The sequence below is a fragment of the Astyanax mexicanus genome, chromosome 3 (genome assembly GCF_023375975.1).
Source record: "Astyanax mexicanus isolate ESR-SI-001 chromosome 3, AstMex3_surface, whole genome shotgun sequence".
NCBI classification, from domain to species: Eukaryota; Metazoa; Chordata; class Actinopteri; order Characiformes; family Acestrorhamphidae; genus Astyanax; species Astyanax mexicanus.
The window spans coordinates 47,095,619-47,116,029 of NC_064410.1; the positions used below are offsets into that span (position 1 = coordinate 47,095,619).

The 20,411-nt window shown below is 40.5% G+C and overlaps 1 protein-coding gene across 20 annotated transcripts in view; it reads left to right on the forward strand.

Annotated features, from left to right (window-relative positions):
- The window catches only part of macf1a (microtubule actin crosslinking factor 1a), a 230,937-nt gene that overhangs the window by 149,299 nt on the left and 61,227 nt on the right, over positions 1 to 20,411 (forward strand). For 19 of the 20 annotated variants that reach the window (XM_049475390.1, XM_049475399.1, XM_049475400.1 and 16 more), the window contains 14 exons: positions 327 to 446; positions 586 to 677; positions 933 to 1,068; positions 4,943 to 14,002; positions 14,099 to 14,254; positions 14,363 to 14,578; positions 14,692 to 14,847; positions 16,087 to 16,383; positions 17,159 to 17,308; positions 18,135 to 18,368; positions 18,471 to 18,641; positions 18,755 to 19,096; positions 19,893 to 20,084; positions 20,177 to 20,353. In XM_049475390.1, coding sequence (XP_049331347.1) covers positions 327 to 446; positions 586 to 677; positions 933 to 1,068; positions 4,943 to 14,002; positions 14,099 to 14,254; positions 14,363 to 14,578; positions 14,692 to 14,847; positions 16,087 to 16,383; positions 17,159 to 17,308; positions 18,135 to 18,368; positions 18,471 to 18,641; positions 18,755 to 19,096; positions 19,893 to 20,084; positions 20,177 to 20,353 — 11,499 coding nt within the window. The remainder of the gene's footprint in view (positions 1 to 326; positions 447 to 585; positions 678 to 932; positions 1,069 to 4,942; positions 14,003 to 14,098; positions 14,255 to 14,362; positions 14,579 to 14,691; positions 14,848 to 16,086; positions 16,384 to 17,158; positions 17,309 to 18,134; positions 18,369 to 18,470; positions 18,642 to 18,754; positions 19,097 to 19,892; positions 20,085 to 20,176; positions 20,354 to 20,411) is intronic. The other variant, XM_049475396.1, reaches the window with a different exon arrangement.

A 20,411-nucleotide genomic window follows, 5' to 3' on the forward strand; every position in this document is an offset into this window, starting at 1 on the left:
AATAAAAAAATGTGTGTTTAGCTTCAGTTTTATTTACTTAAGGTAGTTCAGTTTGTTTTCATAGGAGCAGACAATGCTTAGTGCAGGAAAAGCCACAGTCACAAGGTATAGCTTGAGTAGCAACCCACATTCCCCTAATTAGCAGAGTCAGGAGCAGATGTGCTGCTCTCCAGTATCAACAACAATCCATTTTACCAAGCTAGGGCTGGATGTATGTGCATGTTGGATGTATAAATATATGTCAAGACTGATCCAAAACAGTTTTAAAATGTTGTATTTTCTTTTGAAAAATAATTAAACCTTTGATTGTTCTGTTATATTTACAGAAACAGGTTGAGGAAGAGAGGCAGGCCCGGGTTGGCCAGGTCTCCGAGCTTCTAGGCTGGGTTAAGGGCCTCCAGGAGAGAGCAGCAGGACCAGCAGAATCCTCAATTTCTGCACAACAGGTCAGACACTTTTAGCATGGAATGAAAGTATTTTAATCAAAGTTACCTGCTGCACACTAGAGCAGCACAGTGTTAAAATAATGTTGTAATGGACGTGCTGATTGTAAGACTGTGCTTTACTTGTCGTCTCACTCTTCAGGCAATAAATGAGCAGTTGGCTGCTAAGAAAGAAGAAATTGCTGAAGCCATCAGGAGCACTCAGGTTTTCCTGCTTTCAAAACAAGCCAGCAAGTGAGTGCAGCACAATGACACACACACATAAATACAGTAGCCCACATATATAGTCAAGCAAGAATGTCAACTTTGCAGCATAAGTAGAACATTTAATGGAACTCACAAAGATTATATTCCAAGACATTTCTGAACATATCTATTGGTTCATTCGTTCTAAAAAGGGCAGAACTTGAGACACACAAATATGTGTGACACCAAATACATCCACAGGCACACATTTTTTTTGTATTGACACAATTTATATATCCTTAGATTGTCGCCTGAAGAGCGTGCCCAAGTGACATCACAGCTGGATGAGCTGACTGCCACCTACAGCCAGCTGTGTGACAGTTCTGCTGTTCAGCTGCAACAGCTGGAGGAACAGCTGGCGAAAGAGGAGAAACGCAAGGTAGAGTTAGAGGTTGAAATCAACAGTGTTGAACGCTGCCAAAGTGAGCTTCAAAAAGCAAAAAGCTTGCAAAACGATGCTTCTCTTCTGTGTTGCTTTAAATTGTCGGCTTACGTTAAGGTTCCAAACCTGCTAAGGAAGTTGTACATACAATATTATGTGTTTTTTTTTTTTTGTATGTATGTATGTGTGTGTGTGTGTGTGTACGTGTGAGCTAGAGTCAGTTCCGCATGTTTTATGTTGCTTGTCACATGTTTTTGACATCCACACCACCTCCATATGTCTCACAGATTTGGTTTGAAATCATCTTTAATAATAGCATGGAGTGAATTCCTCACTTACTGTTCACAGCATGCCTGTGATCATGTCACTACCATCATCATTTGCCATCTTCATCAAACACATCTGCTTATTGCTACTTATCAGCCCTTTAGACTAAAGGAGTAGCAATGTAGAGCTCATTGTCAGACCAGTAGCATCATTGCACTGAATCGTTACGCAGTAGATATCATTAAACACTGGGTTAGTATCTACATGTAGACTTTATTCTCATAGTGCTTATGTGGAGGTCTGTCATTCCAAGCCCTTGCCGTTTACCATTGCATTTTTTGCACCACATATGTGAATGTTTTGTTATTTTACAGAGTGAGTGATAGTCTTGCATATTATTAGAACACCCCATAACAACATTTGAACATGTTTGAGCAATAGGGGTTATGTAGCTAAACACAGAAACCTGAAGAAAAAAAAAAATATATATATATATATATATATATATATATATATATACTTTATATATACTTTTCTGCAGATGACAAGTAATATTACATGTAGGGATGCTCTTATTCCTCACAAGTAAATCCTGTTGATTACATTTTATGAATACTTTTTAAAACACATTTCTTCTGTTTTATTTGTTCAGTTATATTACCTCCATGTATCTATATACAGCTCTGGAAAAAAATAAGAGACCACTTCAGTTTCTGAATCAGTTTCTCTGATTTTGCTATTTATAGGTATATGTTTGAGTAAAATAAACATTGTTGTTTTATTCCTTAAACTACGAACAACATTTCTCCAAAATTCCAAATAAAAATATTGTACTTTAGAGCATTTATTTGCAGAAAATGAGAAATGGCTGAAATAACAAAAAAAGATGCAGAGTTTTCAGACCTCAAATAATGCAAAGAAAACAAGTTCATATTCATAAAGTTTTAGGGGTTCAGAAATCAATATTTGGTGGAATAACCCTGTTTTTTTTTTTATTCGTTTTTAACCATCTTGGCATGTTCTCCTCCACCAGTCTTACATGCTGCTTTTGGATAAATTCATGCCACTCCTAGTGCAGAAATACAAGCAGCTTGGTTTGATGGCTGTGATCATCCATCGTCCTCCTAATTATATTCCAGAGGTTTTTTAATTTGGTAAAATCAAAGAAACTCATCATTTTTAAGTGGTCTCTTAATTTTTTTCTTCAAGAGCTGTAGTTAAATTCATATCAAATGTCTGTGTGCTTAAATATGGCAAAATACACATAGTTTCATGGGATGTCCTAATTGTTTCACGAGTATATCAAATCCTGCACATAGTAAAGACACATATTCTGTCACTGAAATCCATAACCACATACTGGATTTTTTAATAACGTATAACCATACATACAGAGATCAGTACTGTGTTTGTGTACATAAGAGGTGATGTATGAGTGTGTGTGTGTGTGTGTGTGTGTGTGTGTGTGTGTGTGTGTGTGTGTGTGTGTGTATGTATAAGTGAGTCTGTTAATGGTATGGTGTGTGAACAGGTGTGACTATGTTTTTTTTATTAAGGTACACTACTAAGGGTAGCAGTAAATAGTGTTTATACAGATTGATGTAGTTTGAGAGTTTGAGCACCAGAGGGCAGCTATGCATATCCACATGTGTTTGAGCATGATGTGTCCAGGTCACTGCTGTGTACACGCATTTGCGTGTGTGTGTGTGAGTGTGTGATGTGTTTGTGAAACTGTCTGTTTTTAGTCTTTGTCTTTAAAACAGTAATACTGTGTGAAACTTAATCAGCATTTTGCTTCAAAATCACTAACAGCTGCCGGGACAGATAACGTTTGAGATGAGAGAGGTTTTAAGATAAAGTTCAGTTAGTATGATTGTATAGTTTATTCAGTATGAGTGTATAGTGAGTGTATAGTGAGTGTATAGTGAGTGTATAGTGAGTGTATAGTGAGTAAATTTCAGTTAAGTAAAGTTATGATGGTAAACATCAAGAGTTTACTATTCACTAATGGGTAAGTCTGAAGTCACATACTTAACTAAACAACAGGAACAAGAACACACTATATATAAACAATTAGGAAGTTAATTCTCATAAATCTAGCCTAAATATCCAATATATTTTAGTTTAAATGTTTATAAAAACAAAATTAATAATTATACTTGTTTTAAGTAATTTTTTCTACTGAAAGTGTCTTATTGCACTGGCAGATCATTCAACATTTTTAACTTTCTTGCTATCCTCAGATTTACTAACACTCTTTATTCTTGTGGTCAATATTATCCCAGCAATTTAAATCCCCAGAAAATTATTATAATTAAACATGTTAGCAAAGTTATTTTATGTTTATTTAATGAATTATCAGTAGTTCTGGCATTATTATCAATATTATATTAGTATTATATAAGTATTACAAGTATTGCGTTGCTATGTTAAGACCTAAAGGGAAGGGAAGTATGGAGAAAGATCATATTTTTATTTTTACTAATTTATTTCATCAAATAAAAAAAAGACAATAAATATGAATCAGAATTTTTATTTGTCATTCATTTTTTTTTTTGAGACATGGAAACATTGAATAGGGTCAAATTGACCCCACAGATAATCGAAGGGTTAAGCATTGTTCCATGATAAAAGCAAAAATCCTCTGCCATTAGAAAAATACACTTTTATTAGATAAAATGATTCAAAACAAGTAAAATTAAATTAGAGGTAAGTTACTTAATCTTGATATACTATTACAGGTATTTCAACATTATTAGATATTTAGATGACATTCAAGAAGAAGATCTTACCTGCATAGACACATCACTTTTTGCAGTGAAATCCTTCAAGTATAGTGTACATTTCAGAACAGGTACTAAAAGCAATTTGTGTAATTCTATCAATCTAGTAGTATTAAATCAGTAAACCTCAGACAGGAGCATCAGGCAGTTAGGATGCAGTTAGAGTCCAGTCAGTCCCAGGCAGCCTCTCCGGCAGATGGAGTGTGGCATGCAGAACGCTAACATCCAGCTTCTCACCTTGTCGCACCTCAATCTGCCGAGCCGTCGGCCGGCCTGTCTGTGTGTGTGCGTCTAAGGACCCACCCCACACGGTAAGTAGTGCTCGCTTTCTCTCTTACCGATGCTTCATTTCTGACCTGCACGTTACGCTGAGGCATTTATTTTCTTTATTTTATTTCTTTATTTTTTTTGCACTTCTAAAAAAGCTTGGTATACTTTAGCATTTAAATGCTTCTTGCCTTGTTGCTTTTAAACCAAACAAATGTATTTAAAGTATTTAAACTGCCTTTTTAAAAATGTTGTTTTCATTTATTTTTATATGGTCCTGTTTTATTTGCTTTGTAAAGAATGGAATGCAGTCAGGGCTGGCATTTAGAGAATCATAAATGAATCTGTAAAACTGCACATTGCCAACTTATTTTTATTATTATGAGGTTTGCATGCTGTGGTGGTGGGTATTTTCCTTTAAGATCTTTACAACCTTGGTTTTATTTTATAAAAGCAAAAAAGCATGATTAGCCAATAAACAATTTTTGTATTTTTTTTCTGAAAATGTCCTTAAGATTTTGCATATACTTACACAATGTATTTCCTTTTTTTAGGGGCCTGAGACTATTGCTGGAGTAATTGATCTTGGCACTATGGAGACCTTTCCAGTTTTCCAGGCAGCACATCGTGGCCTCCTAGACCTGGACACATGCCATGTGCTGCTGGAGGCACAGCTTGTAATGGGTGGTCTGTTACAGCCTGACTCCCCTCAGAGCATCACATTAGAAGAGAGTCTTGCCTCTGGTCTAATTGACAGAGGTGCCTATCAGTCATTGTTAGAAATAGAGACTGCCCTTCAACTTGTCCAGCAGTCTCAATTCACAAAAAGTCACCTAATACCAGTGGCTGCTGCTATGGAGGTGGGTCACATTAAACAGCAAGTTGCACTTCGCATTTTGGAGTTGCAGTTGAGCACAGGAGCATTTAGAGATGCCTCAAGTGATGTCATACTCAGTCTTGAAAATGCTAAGGAGCAAGGCCTGCTTTCAGTTGCTGTTTACAGTAAGTTACATTCTGCCCTGGATCGGAGAGAGCTGATTGATCCCAACACAGCAGAAAAGCTGAGTCTGTCAGAGTTCTATCAGCGATGTGTTTTGAATGAGGAAACTGGCCTACGTCTGCTGCCGGTCAATCAACAGTCGAGGGGAACAGTCTGTTTGCGATCAGGCAGGAAGGTAGGCATTTTCCGGGCAGTTCAAGAGGGCCTCATTGACCGGCAAATCACTATTCGATTACTGGAGGCTCAACTGTTTGCTGGAGGCATCACTGATCCGCGATCAGGACATCGACTGACGGTAGACGAGGCTGTGCGCCATGGCCTTATAGATCAGGACCTGGCCTGTGCCTTGCTAACTCGACAGTTGCAGGCTGGAGGGATAATAGACCCTGCTAGTGGAGAGCGCCTGGGATTGGATGAGGCCATCCAGAGAGACCTTTTATCTCCACGCATGGCTCTACGCATTCTTGGAGCTCTTTGGGGTTTTATGGGCATGTTATGGCCAGAGTCAGGAGAGCTGCTTTATATCTCTGATGCCTTACAACAAGGTGCCATCTCAGGGGAGCTTGCCCGCAAAGTCTTAAGAAAACGCCATTCTGTTGGTGCAATTTACTGCCCAGAAAGTGGTCAAGTGGTTCCTCTAGACCGTGCTGAAAAGATGTTGGGACTAGAAGAAACAAAGCTCCTACAAGAAACACACATTCCAGATCTTCTGCCCACCATGTCCTCTCCTTTTTCTTCACCGCCTTACCTTCAGCATGACCGTTCTTCTGGTTTAGAAGGAATTGGACCAGAAGGTCAATTTAAGCACCACCTCCTCTCTCAAATAATGACACACAGCTACATTAATGCGTGCTCAGGAGAACGTCTAGTCCTTCTGGAGCCTGAACTACTGGAGTTTATCAGTGCAAGTCAACCAACAAAAGAACAAGATGAGCCTAAACCACAGTGTAGGGAACACTTTGCCAAAGAACAAAGAGAACAAAGTGAAATCGAACAAAGAAAGATTGAAATATATACAGAGAAACACGAAATGGATGTAACTGATGATGCTGTAACAGAAAGCTTAACTGATAATAGTGTAGTAAAGAGCTCTGATACAGACACAAAAGTAGTGGAAACAATACATAAAGTTTCTAAAATTGAAATGCTCCCTTCATTTCAAAAGTCAGGGAATATCGCTGACCCTTTGAGTACATCGGATAAAACAAAAGTGAGTCAAGAAAAAGAGCTGGGCCTGGCTGCATCAGAGAATGCTCTTAAAGCTGAGATGTCTGAGTCAGATCTGTCCATGCTTGGGGGGGCAAAGACAGTTGAATCTGAACCACCAACTTTGAAGAAACTGTTCGATGTAAGGATAGAGAGTGCTGCTTCTGAAGTTTCAGTTCTAAAGGAAAATTTAGAGAAGACCGTCACATTCAGTATTCCTGAAGAAAGCCTTCAAGCCTCTGATCAAGCAGGTAGCGACAGAAATTCAGATCAATCTGACTCTTCCAAAACCACAATGACTATGTCTGTTGAACAAGAAGGTGAAGATGCAGAGCTTCAGCGCATGGCAAATGAGTTATCGCAAGGAGGTCTTTTGACTGTCGGAGCCAATAAGTTACTTTTAGATGATGCTGTTTCACAGGGTCTGCTCCCAGGCCACACTGCTGTCAAAATAATGTCAAAGGCAGGACTGTTTGGTGGTTTCCTGGATGTGGGCACTTGTGAGTCACTGAGCACTGAAGATGTAATGCAAGAAGGCCTGCTAGATGAAGACTTACTGAGCAGTGTTCTCCAGTCAGAGAAGACTCTAGCTGGTGTTGTTGATGTGGAACATGGTCAGATCCGATCATTGAAGGATGCTGCTCAGACAGGACTTTTGGACTCTGACACAGTAGTTCGTCTCCTTGAGGGCCAGATTGTCTCCGGGGGAATCGTTGACCCTCAGAGGGGCAAGAAGGTTTCAGTGACCCTTGCAGCAAATCTTGGGCTTGTAGAAGAGGACCACAAGGAGGAGCTGCTTGCATTAGAGAAGTCATGTCGTGGAAAGAGTTCTGATCCACTTGTGTCAAAGACAAAATTTGAACTGCAGCTACAGATGGATGGTGTGGTGGACCCTAAAACAAAGGAGCCTCTACCTCTTCAAGAAGCCATTGAGAAGGACATTATTGGTCATGAAGAAGCAGAGCAGATCCTATTGCAGCAGGTGGCTGAAGGTGGGATTTTGCATCATGGCTCTGGAGTTCGTCTCACAGTAACTAATGCAGTACAGAAAGGTCTTATTGACCAGTCATTTGTGCCAAAGCTGGAAGATTTTGAAAAGTCTTGTGAGAGGAAAGATGAATCTAAGATACTCTCCCCTGAGACATTCGCAGGCTTCATATATGATACAGCTTCAAAGAGCAGACTTACATTGACTGAAGCTGTTTCACAAGGTATCATCGAAGAGGACACTGCAGAGAAAGCAATGGAAGCACCCAAACTAAGAACTGGTGTTTTGGACCCTCATAGTGCTCATGTTGTTCCTTACACTGAGCTTATTAACAAGGGAAAGATTGATATTGAGACCGGCCAGCGATTTCTTGAAGTGAGACCTTTTAGAGGCTTTCCACACAAAGAAAGTGGAGACATGATGACAGTACCAGAAGCAGTGAAGTCTGGACAAGTTGACCCAATTCCAGCTCTTAGGGTGTTGCAGAGTCAAGCAGATTCTGGAGGAATCATCAATATTACAGATGGAAAGAGACTGTCCATTCCAGAGGCTGTTGAAAAAGGTCTTATTGAAAAAGATGTGGCCAAAGTCATTGTAACGAATCAGTTAGTGAAAGGTGGACTAATTAACCCTGTTAGTGGTCAGAAAGTGTCTGGTCTTAAGGAAGCTGTTCAAGAGGGGCTCATCACAGAAGAAATGGCTGCAGATCTTTGGGATAACTTCGGCCCTGTGGACGAACCAATTTATGGGGAAGAAACCCCTAAGACATTGAGTTTGTCTCAAGATGGAAAAGAGCATTATCTAATGTCCCAGATTGGGTCAAACCAAGGCAGTGATGAGCATGATGCACATCTTTCAGAGTCAGAAAAGACTCCATATATGATTAAAGAACATTTTGAGGGGATCCTAGAGATTGATAAACCTGATCACATACAGCTTATTCAGCACCATTCACCATCTGAAGAAGCCATGGACGAGCAAGGTCATGAAGTGGGCAAGGAGACTTTATCAATGGATTTGCATAAAGATATTCCTGTATCATCAGAAACGCTGACTCGTTGTCCACTAAGCGAAGAAGAAAAGACCATTAAAGACTTTGGCCCCACAAGACATAAAGATAGGAAACTGCAGCATGAGTCAAGTGAGATTCAGACTCCACAGGTATCTCTGACTGAAAGTGAAGATGGAAAACAACATGACCCTACCCACACACCTGCCTTTACCCCACTCCCAAACAACCAAATGCAGATGCAATCTGAATTAACAGCCACACAAAAGCTGAAAGAGAGTGGCTACAGGTTAGAGGATGCCTCAGACATCACACCTAAATTAAATTATCCACAACCACAAGCCCTGTCAGACTTTACAGAGAAGAGTAAGGGGCAGTTTCCCAATACAGCAGAACAGCAATCTTTGTTTGAAGCAAATCCAATTTGTGAAACTAAAGATGAAACAGATGGCACTGCTTTATCCACTTCTGAGGGAGGGGAAAAGATGCCAGGGAAAAAGAATGTCAAAAGAAAGAACAAAAAACAAGCCAGAATGGGTACAGAAAGAGATGAAAGGTTAGAGGTTATACCTGTGAATACAGATATTGCTTCTCCTGTAGAGCATACCAAGATGGAGAATGGAAAAGAACTGTCAGACATTGTTGAACAATCTGCTAAAATACATGTAAAAGTAGAAAAGGAGGCCAAAGAGAAGTTGGAATTTAGTGAAAAAGTGTATTCCTCAGTTGCAGAGGATGTGGAGGATGCTGCCTTAAAATACTTCCTAGATGTTCAACAGAAAGATGTCAGAGTAGATCTGGAGGCTGCAAAACCGGACATTGTTACTCAAACAGAGAGTACTGAGATAGCAGATGGCAAGGAAAGAAAGGTGAAAGTAAATATGGAAAATCTGACACCTGAAAATTTGAGTTTAACCACGCATGTGAAGGGCACAGATCACAAGACTTCAAAAGAAGTTGATGATCAAGCCATTTGCAGTGCTTTACCTCAGGATTTGAGTATAGTCACACCAATAAAGGAAACTGAACGTAAGATTGCAAAGGAAGGTTTTAGTATTGATAAATCCATTGAAGGTGATGTAACGAGCAAGAGTAAAGTCGTTTTGAGGGGTTTTAAGCCTCCTGCTATTGGCATTGCTTCACCTGGGGATTTCAGTGAATCCACACCAGAGAAGGGGACTGAGTACAAGGTTTTAAATGAAGTTGTTACAGTTAATAATAAATCTAGTGAAGCAGTAGAGAAAGGCAAGAGTAAAGCTGTTTTGGAGGCTCCACAGCCTCCAAATGTTGGCATTGCTTCACCACAGGATTTGAGTGTAGCTACACCAGTGAAGGAAACTGAGAACAAGAGTACAAAAGTCGTTAATATTGATAAATCTGTTGAGGGAGATGTGAAGGGCAAGAGCAAAGTTGTTTTAAAGGGTCTGAAGCCTCCTGTTGTTGGCATTGCTTTGCCTCAGGATTTAAGCGAAGCCACATTGGTGAAGGACATGAACCGCAAGACTTCCAAAGATGTTGTTGGCACTGGTGATAAAGCCATTGAAGGAGTAGAGAAAGGCAAGAGTAAAGGCATTTTGAAGGCTCTACAGCCTCCAGATGTTGGCATTGCTTCATCGCAGGATTTGAGTGTAGCCACACCAGTGAAGGACACCAAGCATAAGACTGCAAAAGCAGATGTGAAGGGCAGAAGCAAAGTAGCTTTGGAGGTGCTACAGCCTGCAGATATTGGGATTGCTTCACCCAAGGATTTGAGTGTAGCCAAACCAGTAAAGGGCACTGAGCACAAAACTGCAAAAGCAGATGTGAAGGGTGAGGGCAACATTGTTTTAGATGTTCTGCCAGGTATTGCCACACCAGTAAAGGGCGCTAAGCATAAGACTGCAGAAGACGTTGTTAGTACGGCTGATAAATCCATTGAATCAGATGTGAAGGGTAAGAGCAGAGTTGTTCTGGAGGTTCAAAGGACTCCAGGTACTAACATTGTTACACCTCAGGATTTGGGCGTTGCCGCATCTCTGAAAGGCGCTGAGCATAAGACAGCAAAAGAAATTGTTAGCTTTGATAAACCCGTTGAAAGATTAGAGAAGGGCAAGAGCAAAGTTGTTTTAGAGGTTCTGCAGCCTTCAGATAACAGTGCTCCACCTCAGGATTTAAATGTGGCCACACCAGTAAATGGCACTCAACGTAAGACTACAAAAGCAGATGTGAAAGGTCTGCAGCCTCCAGTCACTGGCATTGCTTCAACTCAGAATATGAGTGTTGCTACACCTGCAAAGGGCAGTGAGCACAGCACTGCAGAAGGAGTGGCGATTACTGATGCTAATTCAAATGAAAGAGATGTGAAGGGCAAGAGCAAAGGTGTTTTGGAGGTTTTACAGACCCCAGATATTGGCAGAACTTCACCTCAGGATTTGAGTGAAGGATTAGTAGAGGCCACTAAGCACAAGAATGCCAAAGAAGTTGTTAGTATTGATGATAAATCAATTGACAAAGTAGGGAAGAGCGAGAGCAAAATCCTTTTGGAGGTTAAACAGCCTCCAGATATTGACATTACTTTACCTCAGGATTTGAGCAAAGCCATACCAGTAAAGTGTACTGATCACAAAAGTGCCAAAGAAGTTGTTGAAGGTATAGAAAAAGGTGATAGCAAAGCCGTTTTGGAGGTTCAACAAACTCCAGGTTTTGGCATTGCTGCACCTCAAGGTCTTTGTTCAGCCACTCCTGGGATGGACACTGAGCACAAGACTGTGAAGGAAGTTGTTATTATTGATAGTAAATCCATTGAAGGTGATTTGAAAGGCAAAAGCAAAGTGGGTTTGGAGGTTCAACAGCCATTAGATATTGACAGTGCTTCCCCTCAGGATTCAACTGTAGCCAAACCTGTTAAGAGCACTAAGCAAAAGACTGCCAAAGAACTTGTCAGTATTGATAGTAAATCAGCTAAAGGAGGTTTGAAGGGCAAGAGTGAAGTTAGTTTGGAGGTTCAGGAACCTCTAGAAAGTAGCTCTGCTTCACCTCAGGATTTGAGCAAAACCAAACTGGTGAAGGACACTGAGCAAAAGACGGCAGAAGAAGTTGTCAGTAAATATAGTAAATCCACTAAAGGAGATTTGAAGAGCAAGAGCAAAGTAAGTTTGGAGTTTTTGCAGCCTCCAGAAATTGGCATTGCTTCTGCTGTTGATTGCATTGAGGAGACGTGTGTAGATGATGGTTTTACCAGTGATCAAAAAGTTGATGAATGTGAGAAAATAGAAAGTATGAACAGAGATTCAGCAAAGATGGAAACTAAAGTGTTAGTCAATGATGAAAAATCTGGTGAAGATGTAAAAGTGCATAGAGAGATCCATGTAGATTTGGAGAATCTGCAGTCTCCAGATTTAAGTGTCACTTCCACTGTAGAGGTCCTGGAGAGCAACTCTAGAAAAGAAACAGTTTGCACAGATCAGAGGTCTGATTTCGTGATACTGGAGAGAGGGGGCAAATTAGATTCAGAAGTTCTGCAGCCTCCAGATGTAAGTGTGACTTCTGCAGTAGAATACTTGGAACACAAGTCTGGAAAAGAAGTTGCTGGCACAGATCAGTGTTCTGAAGTTGTGATGTTTGAGAGAGAGCACAAATTAGATCCAGAGGTCCTCCACACTCCAGATATGAGTACTGCTTTATCTCTAGTCAGCACTGAGAAGACTAGAGAAAAAAGTGTAGCCAGTGTTGAAGAACCATTGGAAGATGGGAAACTAAAGGGAGATGCCAAAATAGACCATTTAGAGAGCAGACCGTTTCCAGGTACGAGGGAGACTTTGCCTGCAATGGAAAGTGAGTCTGAACATACTGGACATACTAAAGAGAAGTCTTTTGAAAAGAATGTAAAAATAAAGACAATAGCCAAAGCAGAGTTGCCAGAATCACCTAAAACAAGTGACAGTATTGTACCTCCACCTGTAGATTTGCATCAGGGAGAAATGGGTGCTATTGTCCAGAGACAACCAAGTGAAAATGGAAACAAGATGCCTGGATTTGAGGCTTCAAAGGATAAGATTGCTGTTCTGCAGGATGACCACAGCAGTACGGAACATGAATTAGACAGCCAGATGCAACACGTAGTCATGAAAGATGAATCAAAAACAGAATACAACAAAGCATTAGACAATTCTGAGGCAGATGTTCCAAAGGAAATGGATACAAAGAAAAAGAAGAAGAAAAAGAATAAAAAAGCCAAGCAAGTCTTGCAGTCTGTTTCAAAATCTGAAAAGAAAGAAGATGAGAATAGTGATGATGCCTCAACTCAAAGAGAGAAATTGACTAGGTTAGAAAAAGAAGGGATTGAACCACCTCAAAAGCCTAACCAAGCTCAGCGTGAAAAGGAGGCACTTCTTATGAAGGCAAAGGAAAGTATTCTTAGGAAAGTATTTGAGCGCGGGGTCACTGAGAAACAGGCTGCTGAAGAGTTAGAAGCATTGCGTCAATTCTCTGCTAAGGAAAGGCATGTGACTACAGGACAGGACAAACCCAAAAAAGAAAGGAAAGACCCGACAGTGCTTCCGAAGGAAACAACTACCAAAACTCAAACGACGAAGCTAGTAGAAAAAATTGGAAAAGGTTTGGAAGAAAAAGTTGTACCTGGGTCTGACTCAACACAAAAGCATTTCATTGAAACAGACCCTGGCATAACTCCAGAAACTGTGACTCAAGCTTTATCAGATGTTTCCAGAAAGGAGGATTTGGGCAACAAAGAAACCACTCAAGTACCTATTGTAGATTTAGATATAAAGGTTGGAGATGCAGCAGCAAAAGTGTCAGAACAGGAACCACTTGACAAGAAAAATGAAAAGCTGGAAATGAAAACATCTCAAGTCAGTGAGCAGCAATATACTCCTCTTACTGAGGGTTATGAAGGTATTAAATCAGATTTCATCAAATCACTTCCTCCAAAAGCAATAATTAAGAATCCGGCTGCTGTAGCACAGAGCGATCTCACTGAAAATAAAGCTGAAAAGATTGCAGTAACACCCAAAGTCAATGAGCAGTCTCTAACCACACTTACTGAGATCTCTGATCATAATAAAGACAATTTCAGTAAGAGTGTGCCTCCAGTGGATTCTATTGATTTAGAACAAAATGACCCTGATATATCAAGCTCTGAAACAGGAACAGACCTTGGCCAGGACATGGCTAAAGAGCACACTTCTGTTGACACTGAGGACAAATCTGAAGCTTCCATTCTCGAGTCCACCACAGAGTCTGGACCCTCATATCAGTCAGAGGACATCCCTGAGTCTGATACAACAGAATGCTGGGAAGAAGAAGAGGAGGAGGAGGAGGTGGTAGAAGATAAAGAATACAGAGAGCCTGTATGTGAGGAAGAGGTTGAAGAACCCAAGAAAAAACTGACGACAACCTCACAGATTAGTAAGGTATGCAATTGAGAGTCTAGAAAGCCTATGTGGATTGGAATTTTATGATATAATTAGTACAGATTTTTGTTTTAATTCATCTGTTTTTCACTCCAGTCCTCTTTAGTTCGCCAAGAGTGCCTAGAACATGACCAAAAAGTTGTGGCGCTCCTCTCCATGGTGAGGCACATTGAGGTACGTCTCAAACAGCACCAGCAACAATCAGTTGGCCGGAGTCTCATTGCACTGGATGACATCATCAGACAGACCGAGGTAAGTGCCTCCAAGGCTCTGTTACAGTGATTTAGCAACACTCTATTTTATCATGAAACATAATGTAAGATATTGAATGAATGTGTTCCTGTTTTACTTCAAAACCAGACTGTAGCTCTGGAGCTCAGTGATTTGGAGCCACAAGTGAACCAAGAGGTTGAAGCATCCAGGCAGCTTCTAAACTCCAACCTTGAAGATGTGCCGCCTCAGTTGCTCAAGGCCCTGGAGAAGGATGAGCGCAGTTTATCCCGTGCCTTTGATGCTGCAAATGAGCTTTCCCGGAGTGTTGTGCAAGGCATGAAATCACAGTACGGAGCTCAGAAGGTAAGCAAGAATTATCAGTTAATCAGTTATCAGAGTGTGTTAAAAGTGTTTGTTAAAATGTAGTGCAATTAAATACAGTTAATTTTAAGATCTGAAAATATTCTTCTTCTTAGGATGCGGTGAGTAGTGAACTGGGAGCTTTGGGTGGAAGAGTGGACAGTCTTCTCAACTGGCTTAAAGACATTGAAGCTCAGACGGAGCAAGAAACAAGGGATGATGGCAAGAAGTGGGCATTAGTGGACCTTACCCAAAGACTGCAGCAATGCAAGGTAAAATTCAGTCAGACTGCTGATTTAAATAGAGTTACTTATGCTTAACAGCCATTGCTTGATAGAGAGTATAAACACACTCCCAGTAAAGTGGCCAACTGTCTTTGTGCCCTGGGAATCAATAGTTCAAGGGTATCTCAGACATGAATTTGAAGAGGGGAGAAAGCCCTTCTCCTTCACTTATTCGCTAGTGTTTGAACCAACAATCTTCTGGTCCCAAGCCTTTAAGCTTCTCAAACCTTAAAAGAGAACTCCGGTGTAAATTTGACTTTGGGTGTAATAAAACATGATAAAAAGTCTTTACCTTTGTTGAATAGCACACCTCCGCCCTCCCACAGCGTTCCGAGATCCAGCAATTTTGTACTTTATGCCCAGCACGGCTGTATCGGGGCATATTTTGCCACAATAAATCACTTTTGACATCGTTATCCAGGCTTAAAGTATCTCCACACCTCCTCGCTGGAATCCGGAGAGCCCTGACGTTGAAAACGAGGCATTAATAACTTAAAAAGTGTGACCAAGACAGCAAGTCTTTGTGATGTATCAAGAGCCACGGTATCCAGGGTAATGTCAGCATACCACCAAGAAGGACGAACCACGTCCAACGGGAGTAACTGTGGACACAAGAGAAAGCTGTCTGAAAGGGATGTTCGGGTGCTTACCTGGATTGTATCCAAAAAACATAAAACCACGGCTGCCCAAATCACGGCAGAATTCAGTGTGCACCTCAACTCTCCCGTCGGGACAATAAATTGTTGTGGTCTAAAACCAGGTGTTTCAGTTTCATTGTCCAACCCCTGTACATAGACTCTGCATAGTGTAGCAGCCATACTAAATTACTGGATCTTAAGCTGTAGGAAAGCGGAGGTGGTTAAGTTATTTTTGATCATGTTTTACTACACCTAAAGTCAGTTTTACACCCGAGTTTTCCTTTAAGGCCTTTTGCTCAAGCCACTAAAGCCATAAGATCCTTGCTCAAGGGCCTAACAGTAGTTGCTTAGCAGATGCTGGTATAAAACCCACAACACTATAAGCAGTGAGTAGCCCTCTCAGCACCTAGAGAACGTTTCCTCAAGAGCACCTCAGCCATTAATGTTGAGGGAGGAGAAAGCACTGTTACATTGCACCTTTAATAGGTGTTAAATCATCAACCTTGCACTCCAAAGTCACAATCTGCAACCTTGTACTCAGTAAACTGGGGAAATTAATCTTTTTTCTTTTCCTTTTTTTTGTTGTCAGGAGCTGGAGGAGTATCTTACAGCACGCAGCACTGATGTGAGCACTGTGGCATTTGACATCCAAGTGTTTATCTCTGAGCGTGCGCAGGATCTGGAACCAGAGCAAAGCAGGCAGCTGTTGAGGCAGCTGCAGCAGCTGCAGAGGGCCTTCCACCAGGCCTCAGGCCGCGCTCATGCCAGAGCTGAGGCCCTCGCAGTTCAGCGAGCCAGAGAGGAGGAGCGAGAACAACATGAGAAACAGAGGGAACTTGAGAAAAGAGAAAGGGAAAAGGAGAGACAGACTGCATTGAAGAGAGAGGTTTGCAAATACCTGGTTGAGTGCTTATGCTTTTAACAGCAGTAAAAAGCAGTAAAAAGACAGTTTTGCTGTGGTCATTAATTCACTGCCCATAACATTGGCTACACCAACGTATATATGTAAATCAAAGCTCCGATAGGAATAAACGTAACTTATTTAACGACATTTTACCTCATGCAGTACTGCATTTAATATTCATTATTTTTAACACAGAAGCTGATCACCTCCATAGCTCCACTTTTTCAGCTTTTTCTACAGCTTACATTTGCCAACTGCTAAACTTTGTTTTGCTTGATGCATGTGTGTGGATAATAACGTGTGTGTGTATTAACTCTCTCTGCCTTGCTCTTACAGATTGCCACAGAGGACAAGTGTTTATGCCTACCTCGGAAAAGGCTAGAAATTTTAACGCTGCCTTTATTTATGATAGCAAGCCTTTTTTTCCATTTTCTTTCTTTCTTGAAAGAAAAAGGAAAAATCTGATTGATAAAGTGTGTGTTATTCTGAAATCTTTTTTGTTCTCTGCTTGACTGACCTTTGTTTTCAAGAATTTGTTTTGTCGTCTGCTTGTGTGAAAACTCTGGATACATCTTGCTCAAACACTGCATATTTGTTGTGTGGAACAATTAGTTATTAAAATTAGTTATGCTTAGTCAATTTAAGTTTTAAAGAGGGTGAAATGTTTTAATGTTCATTTTTGGAGATGAGGGAACACAGAGGTGTGCTCTCCCAATATAAGATAAGTAAGGCTAAATTGCTGTATTTGTGGATTCAGGTGGTGCAGCAGCAGAAAGCCGAGTGCTCGCAGAAGCTCGAAGGACTCTCCATGTGGTTGGCTGGTGCAGCCGGTCTGCTGGCCAGTCAGAGAACGGGAGCAGATTCAGGGGATGTGAGCGTACTTCAGCAGAAACAGAGTGAGCTTAAGGTGAGATACGTCTCCAGCTGTTGATTTTATAAACAGTAATACCTCATGGTTAGTGCTCACAGGCTTTAATTTAAAATGTCCATTGATTGCACTGATGTGCAAATTAACACACAGCTTATAGTCTCGTTCCTGTAGAGAAGTATTATGGAATAAATAGAACTGTCAGAAGCAGGTAAACATGACAAGCATGGATTAGAGTGATATAAAGTTCTATAAATAAGCTATAGAGTTTGGAAACTGTGTTCTCTGAAATAATAATGTACCATGTACTGTATATCCACTAGTATAACGTCTATATTAATGCTAATATTAATTAATATTAACATATAGGTCTGCAACGATTAGTCGATATAATCGTCAGTGCCGATTATTTAAATTTGTCGACTACAAATTTTATTGTTGACAAATCATTCATTTATAACACTACCACATTACACAAAGTGCTTGGGACAGAAGCGCAATGGTTGATGGGTAAATTGCTCAGTTGTACAGGTTACACTAAATTTAGTCTGCGTTTCAAATGTGCCCAAACACTACAGAATACATATTTAATCACTATATATCAGTAATTTACAATGCCTTTTAAATCTCATGTAAAATTATTTTTATTATTTATCGAAAAAAATTATCATCAGATTAATCGAAATAAACAAAATAATCAATAGTTGCAGCTCTACTAACATCCCACATCCAATTTAGTTCAATATAGTTTATTATGTAAATAAAGTAAATAAAGACTAATGTGATTTAAGTATTTTTTCCCCAGATATTAGTGTAACTTACCTGTGTGACTAAACAAGCATCTTAACTGATTTTCAACCTTTAGGAGGTGCAGAAGGATCTTAAGGCCAAAGGTGATGGGGTGGCTGAGGCGATACGATCAGTGGAGGAGTTCCTGGCTGAGCGTGGGGATGATCTGAGCCCAGAGGAGAGGGCCAACCTGCAGGGAGCCCTGAAGCGTATGAAGGAACAGTACAGCACAGTCACAGAAACAGCCCAGTCCTCACTGACACAACTGGACACTGCCATCAGCACAACAGTACAGCAAAACACACAGAGGGTAACAACTTCATACAGCCTTCAGTTCATTTCATTACCATCTCTGAGCTTTACCTGAAACCTGTGTTACTGAAATTATTTTCTTTCTTCTTGTCTTTTCCAGGCTAAAGCGGAGGAGGAGCTGCAGGAGACTCAGGGACAGATAGACAAGCTACTTAGAGAGTTGTCATCATTAGACACGTCCAGAAGGAAGTCGTTAGAGGAATGTGTTACAGACTCTCCCTCTGCTGTAACACCAGAGGGCGCTCTGAACTCTCACAGTGATTTGCTGAAGGTCAGAACTCAGATTAACTCTCTTAGATGGAGCTACAACTGTCTTAACATTTAAAAATGAATCATTTTATTTAATTATGTATTTGTCTTAATTAATTTAATTTCCCTCCCCAGGCTGAGCTACAGCAGTTACAAACCCAGCAGGCTCACCTCCTACAGGTGGCCCAGTCCACTCGCACTCTGCTAGAGATGCCCGACTCCAGCGTGCCCCCGGAGGAGAAGCAGCGACTGCGTGCCAGGCTAGACCAGCTGCAGAGCCAGCACCAGGAACGCCTCCAGAGCTGCCAGGACAGACAGAGGCGGACAGAAGCCCTCAAAGACGAGCTTGCCAAGTTCTTGCAAGAGCACGGAACCTTGGGAACATGGCTGGAGCAGAGTGAACTGGGGCTCAGTTCCATGGCACAAGGAGAAGCTGATGCACAAGATCTGAGACACAGACTAGAAGAGCACAAAAAGGTAATCACCACTGTACTTAAGGAAAAACTGTTCATTATGCCCTAATATAATTTTAGCTATATTCTGTAACAGTAATCAACAACACTTCGACTAAATATAGTTAAGACACATATTTGTCTACTTTTTTAATAGATAATCCAACAATTAAGTGTCAGTTCCAAAACTTTTTTTTTTTTAGTCTTGAGTTGTTATATAAACAAGCTACACTACCTTAGCGGACTACCAAACTACAGATAATCACAATCAAAATAGGAAAATTAGCAGCTATCCTTTTCCTGATAAGAGAAAGTGAGCAAGTGCTAGGCTAAAAACTAGGCTACAGTCTTTTCATCTTAACTGCATACTTTGCAAAGAGCAACACTATATAATAATATAAGACTATACTATTTTAAAAAACTTAAAAATAATCACAATATATTGGCTATAGTGTTACAACTATATTATACATTGCTCTATATTATACAACACTATGCAGCTCAGATATGCTGTCACAGCGCTGTAAACCACAATTTATCAACTGAATTCTCACCACATTATTTTCAGCTGTATATTTCCTATTTCAGGATAAAGAGTGATATCTAAATACAATAAAACAAAATATTCTTAGGAGAGCTTTGTGTTTTCCTTTGTGCTGCAAATTTCAAATGTGAACCTTAACCAGATCAAATAAACTGCTTTACAGAAGGTTTAATTGCCTGATAGTTTAAATGCTCATCAGTGGACTTCTCTGTATTTTTACTGTTCATTTGTTCAGGATTTGTGTGTAACAGTCTTTGCTTGTTGTATTTTTTTCTAGCTGGCAGAAGATTTGATCTGCCATAAGGCAGACTTACGCTTCGTGTCCATCTCTGGTCAGAAGGTGCTGGACTCTGTTCAGGGGACTCTGGACAGAATAGGTGGCACTGACCCAGCTCTGGAGGACACAAGGCAGCTGGTCAGCGACAAGTTGCAAGATGCCACACAACGTTACAATTCGCTACAAAGCAAGGTAGGCAACCAGGATGTTGATTTATTACATGTTTTTTGTATCATGAGATATCTTCACTTAAATAATCTGACTCTTTTTTCTGCTTGTTACAGTCTGTAGACCTTGGCACCCATCTGTCCACTCTGTTGGGTCAGTACCAGCAATACCAGTGTGAAGCTAGTGCTTTGGACACATGGCTGAGCGCTCAGGAGAAAAACCAAAGCATATTCAAACCCAGCGGAGAGCAGACAGACACACAGACACTACAGACCACACTGAATGCTGTAAAGGTGAGGATGGCTACCATCTGCTTTGAGATTACTGTTTAATTACAAGGCTTAAATATAC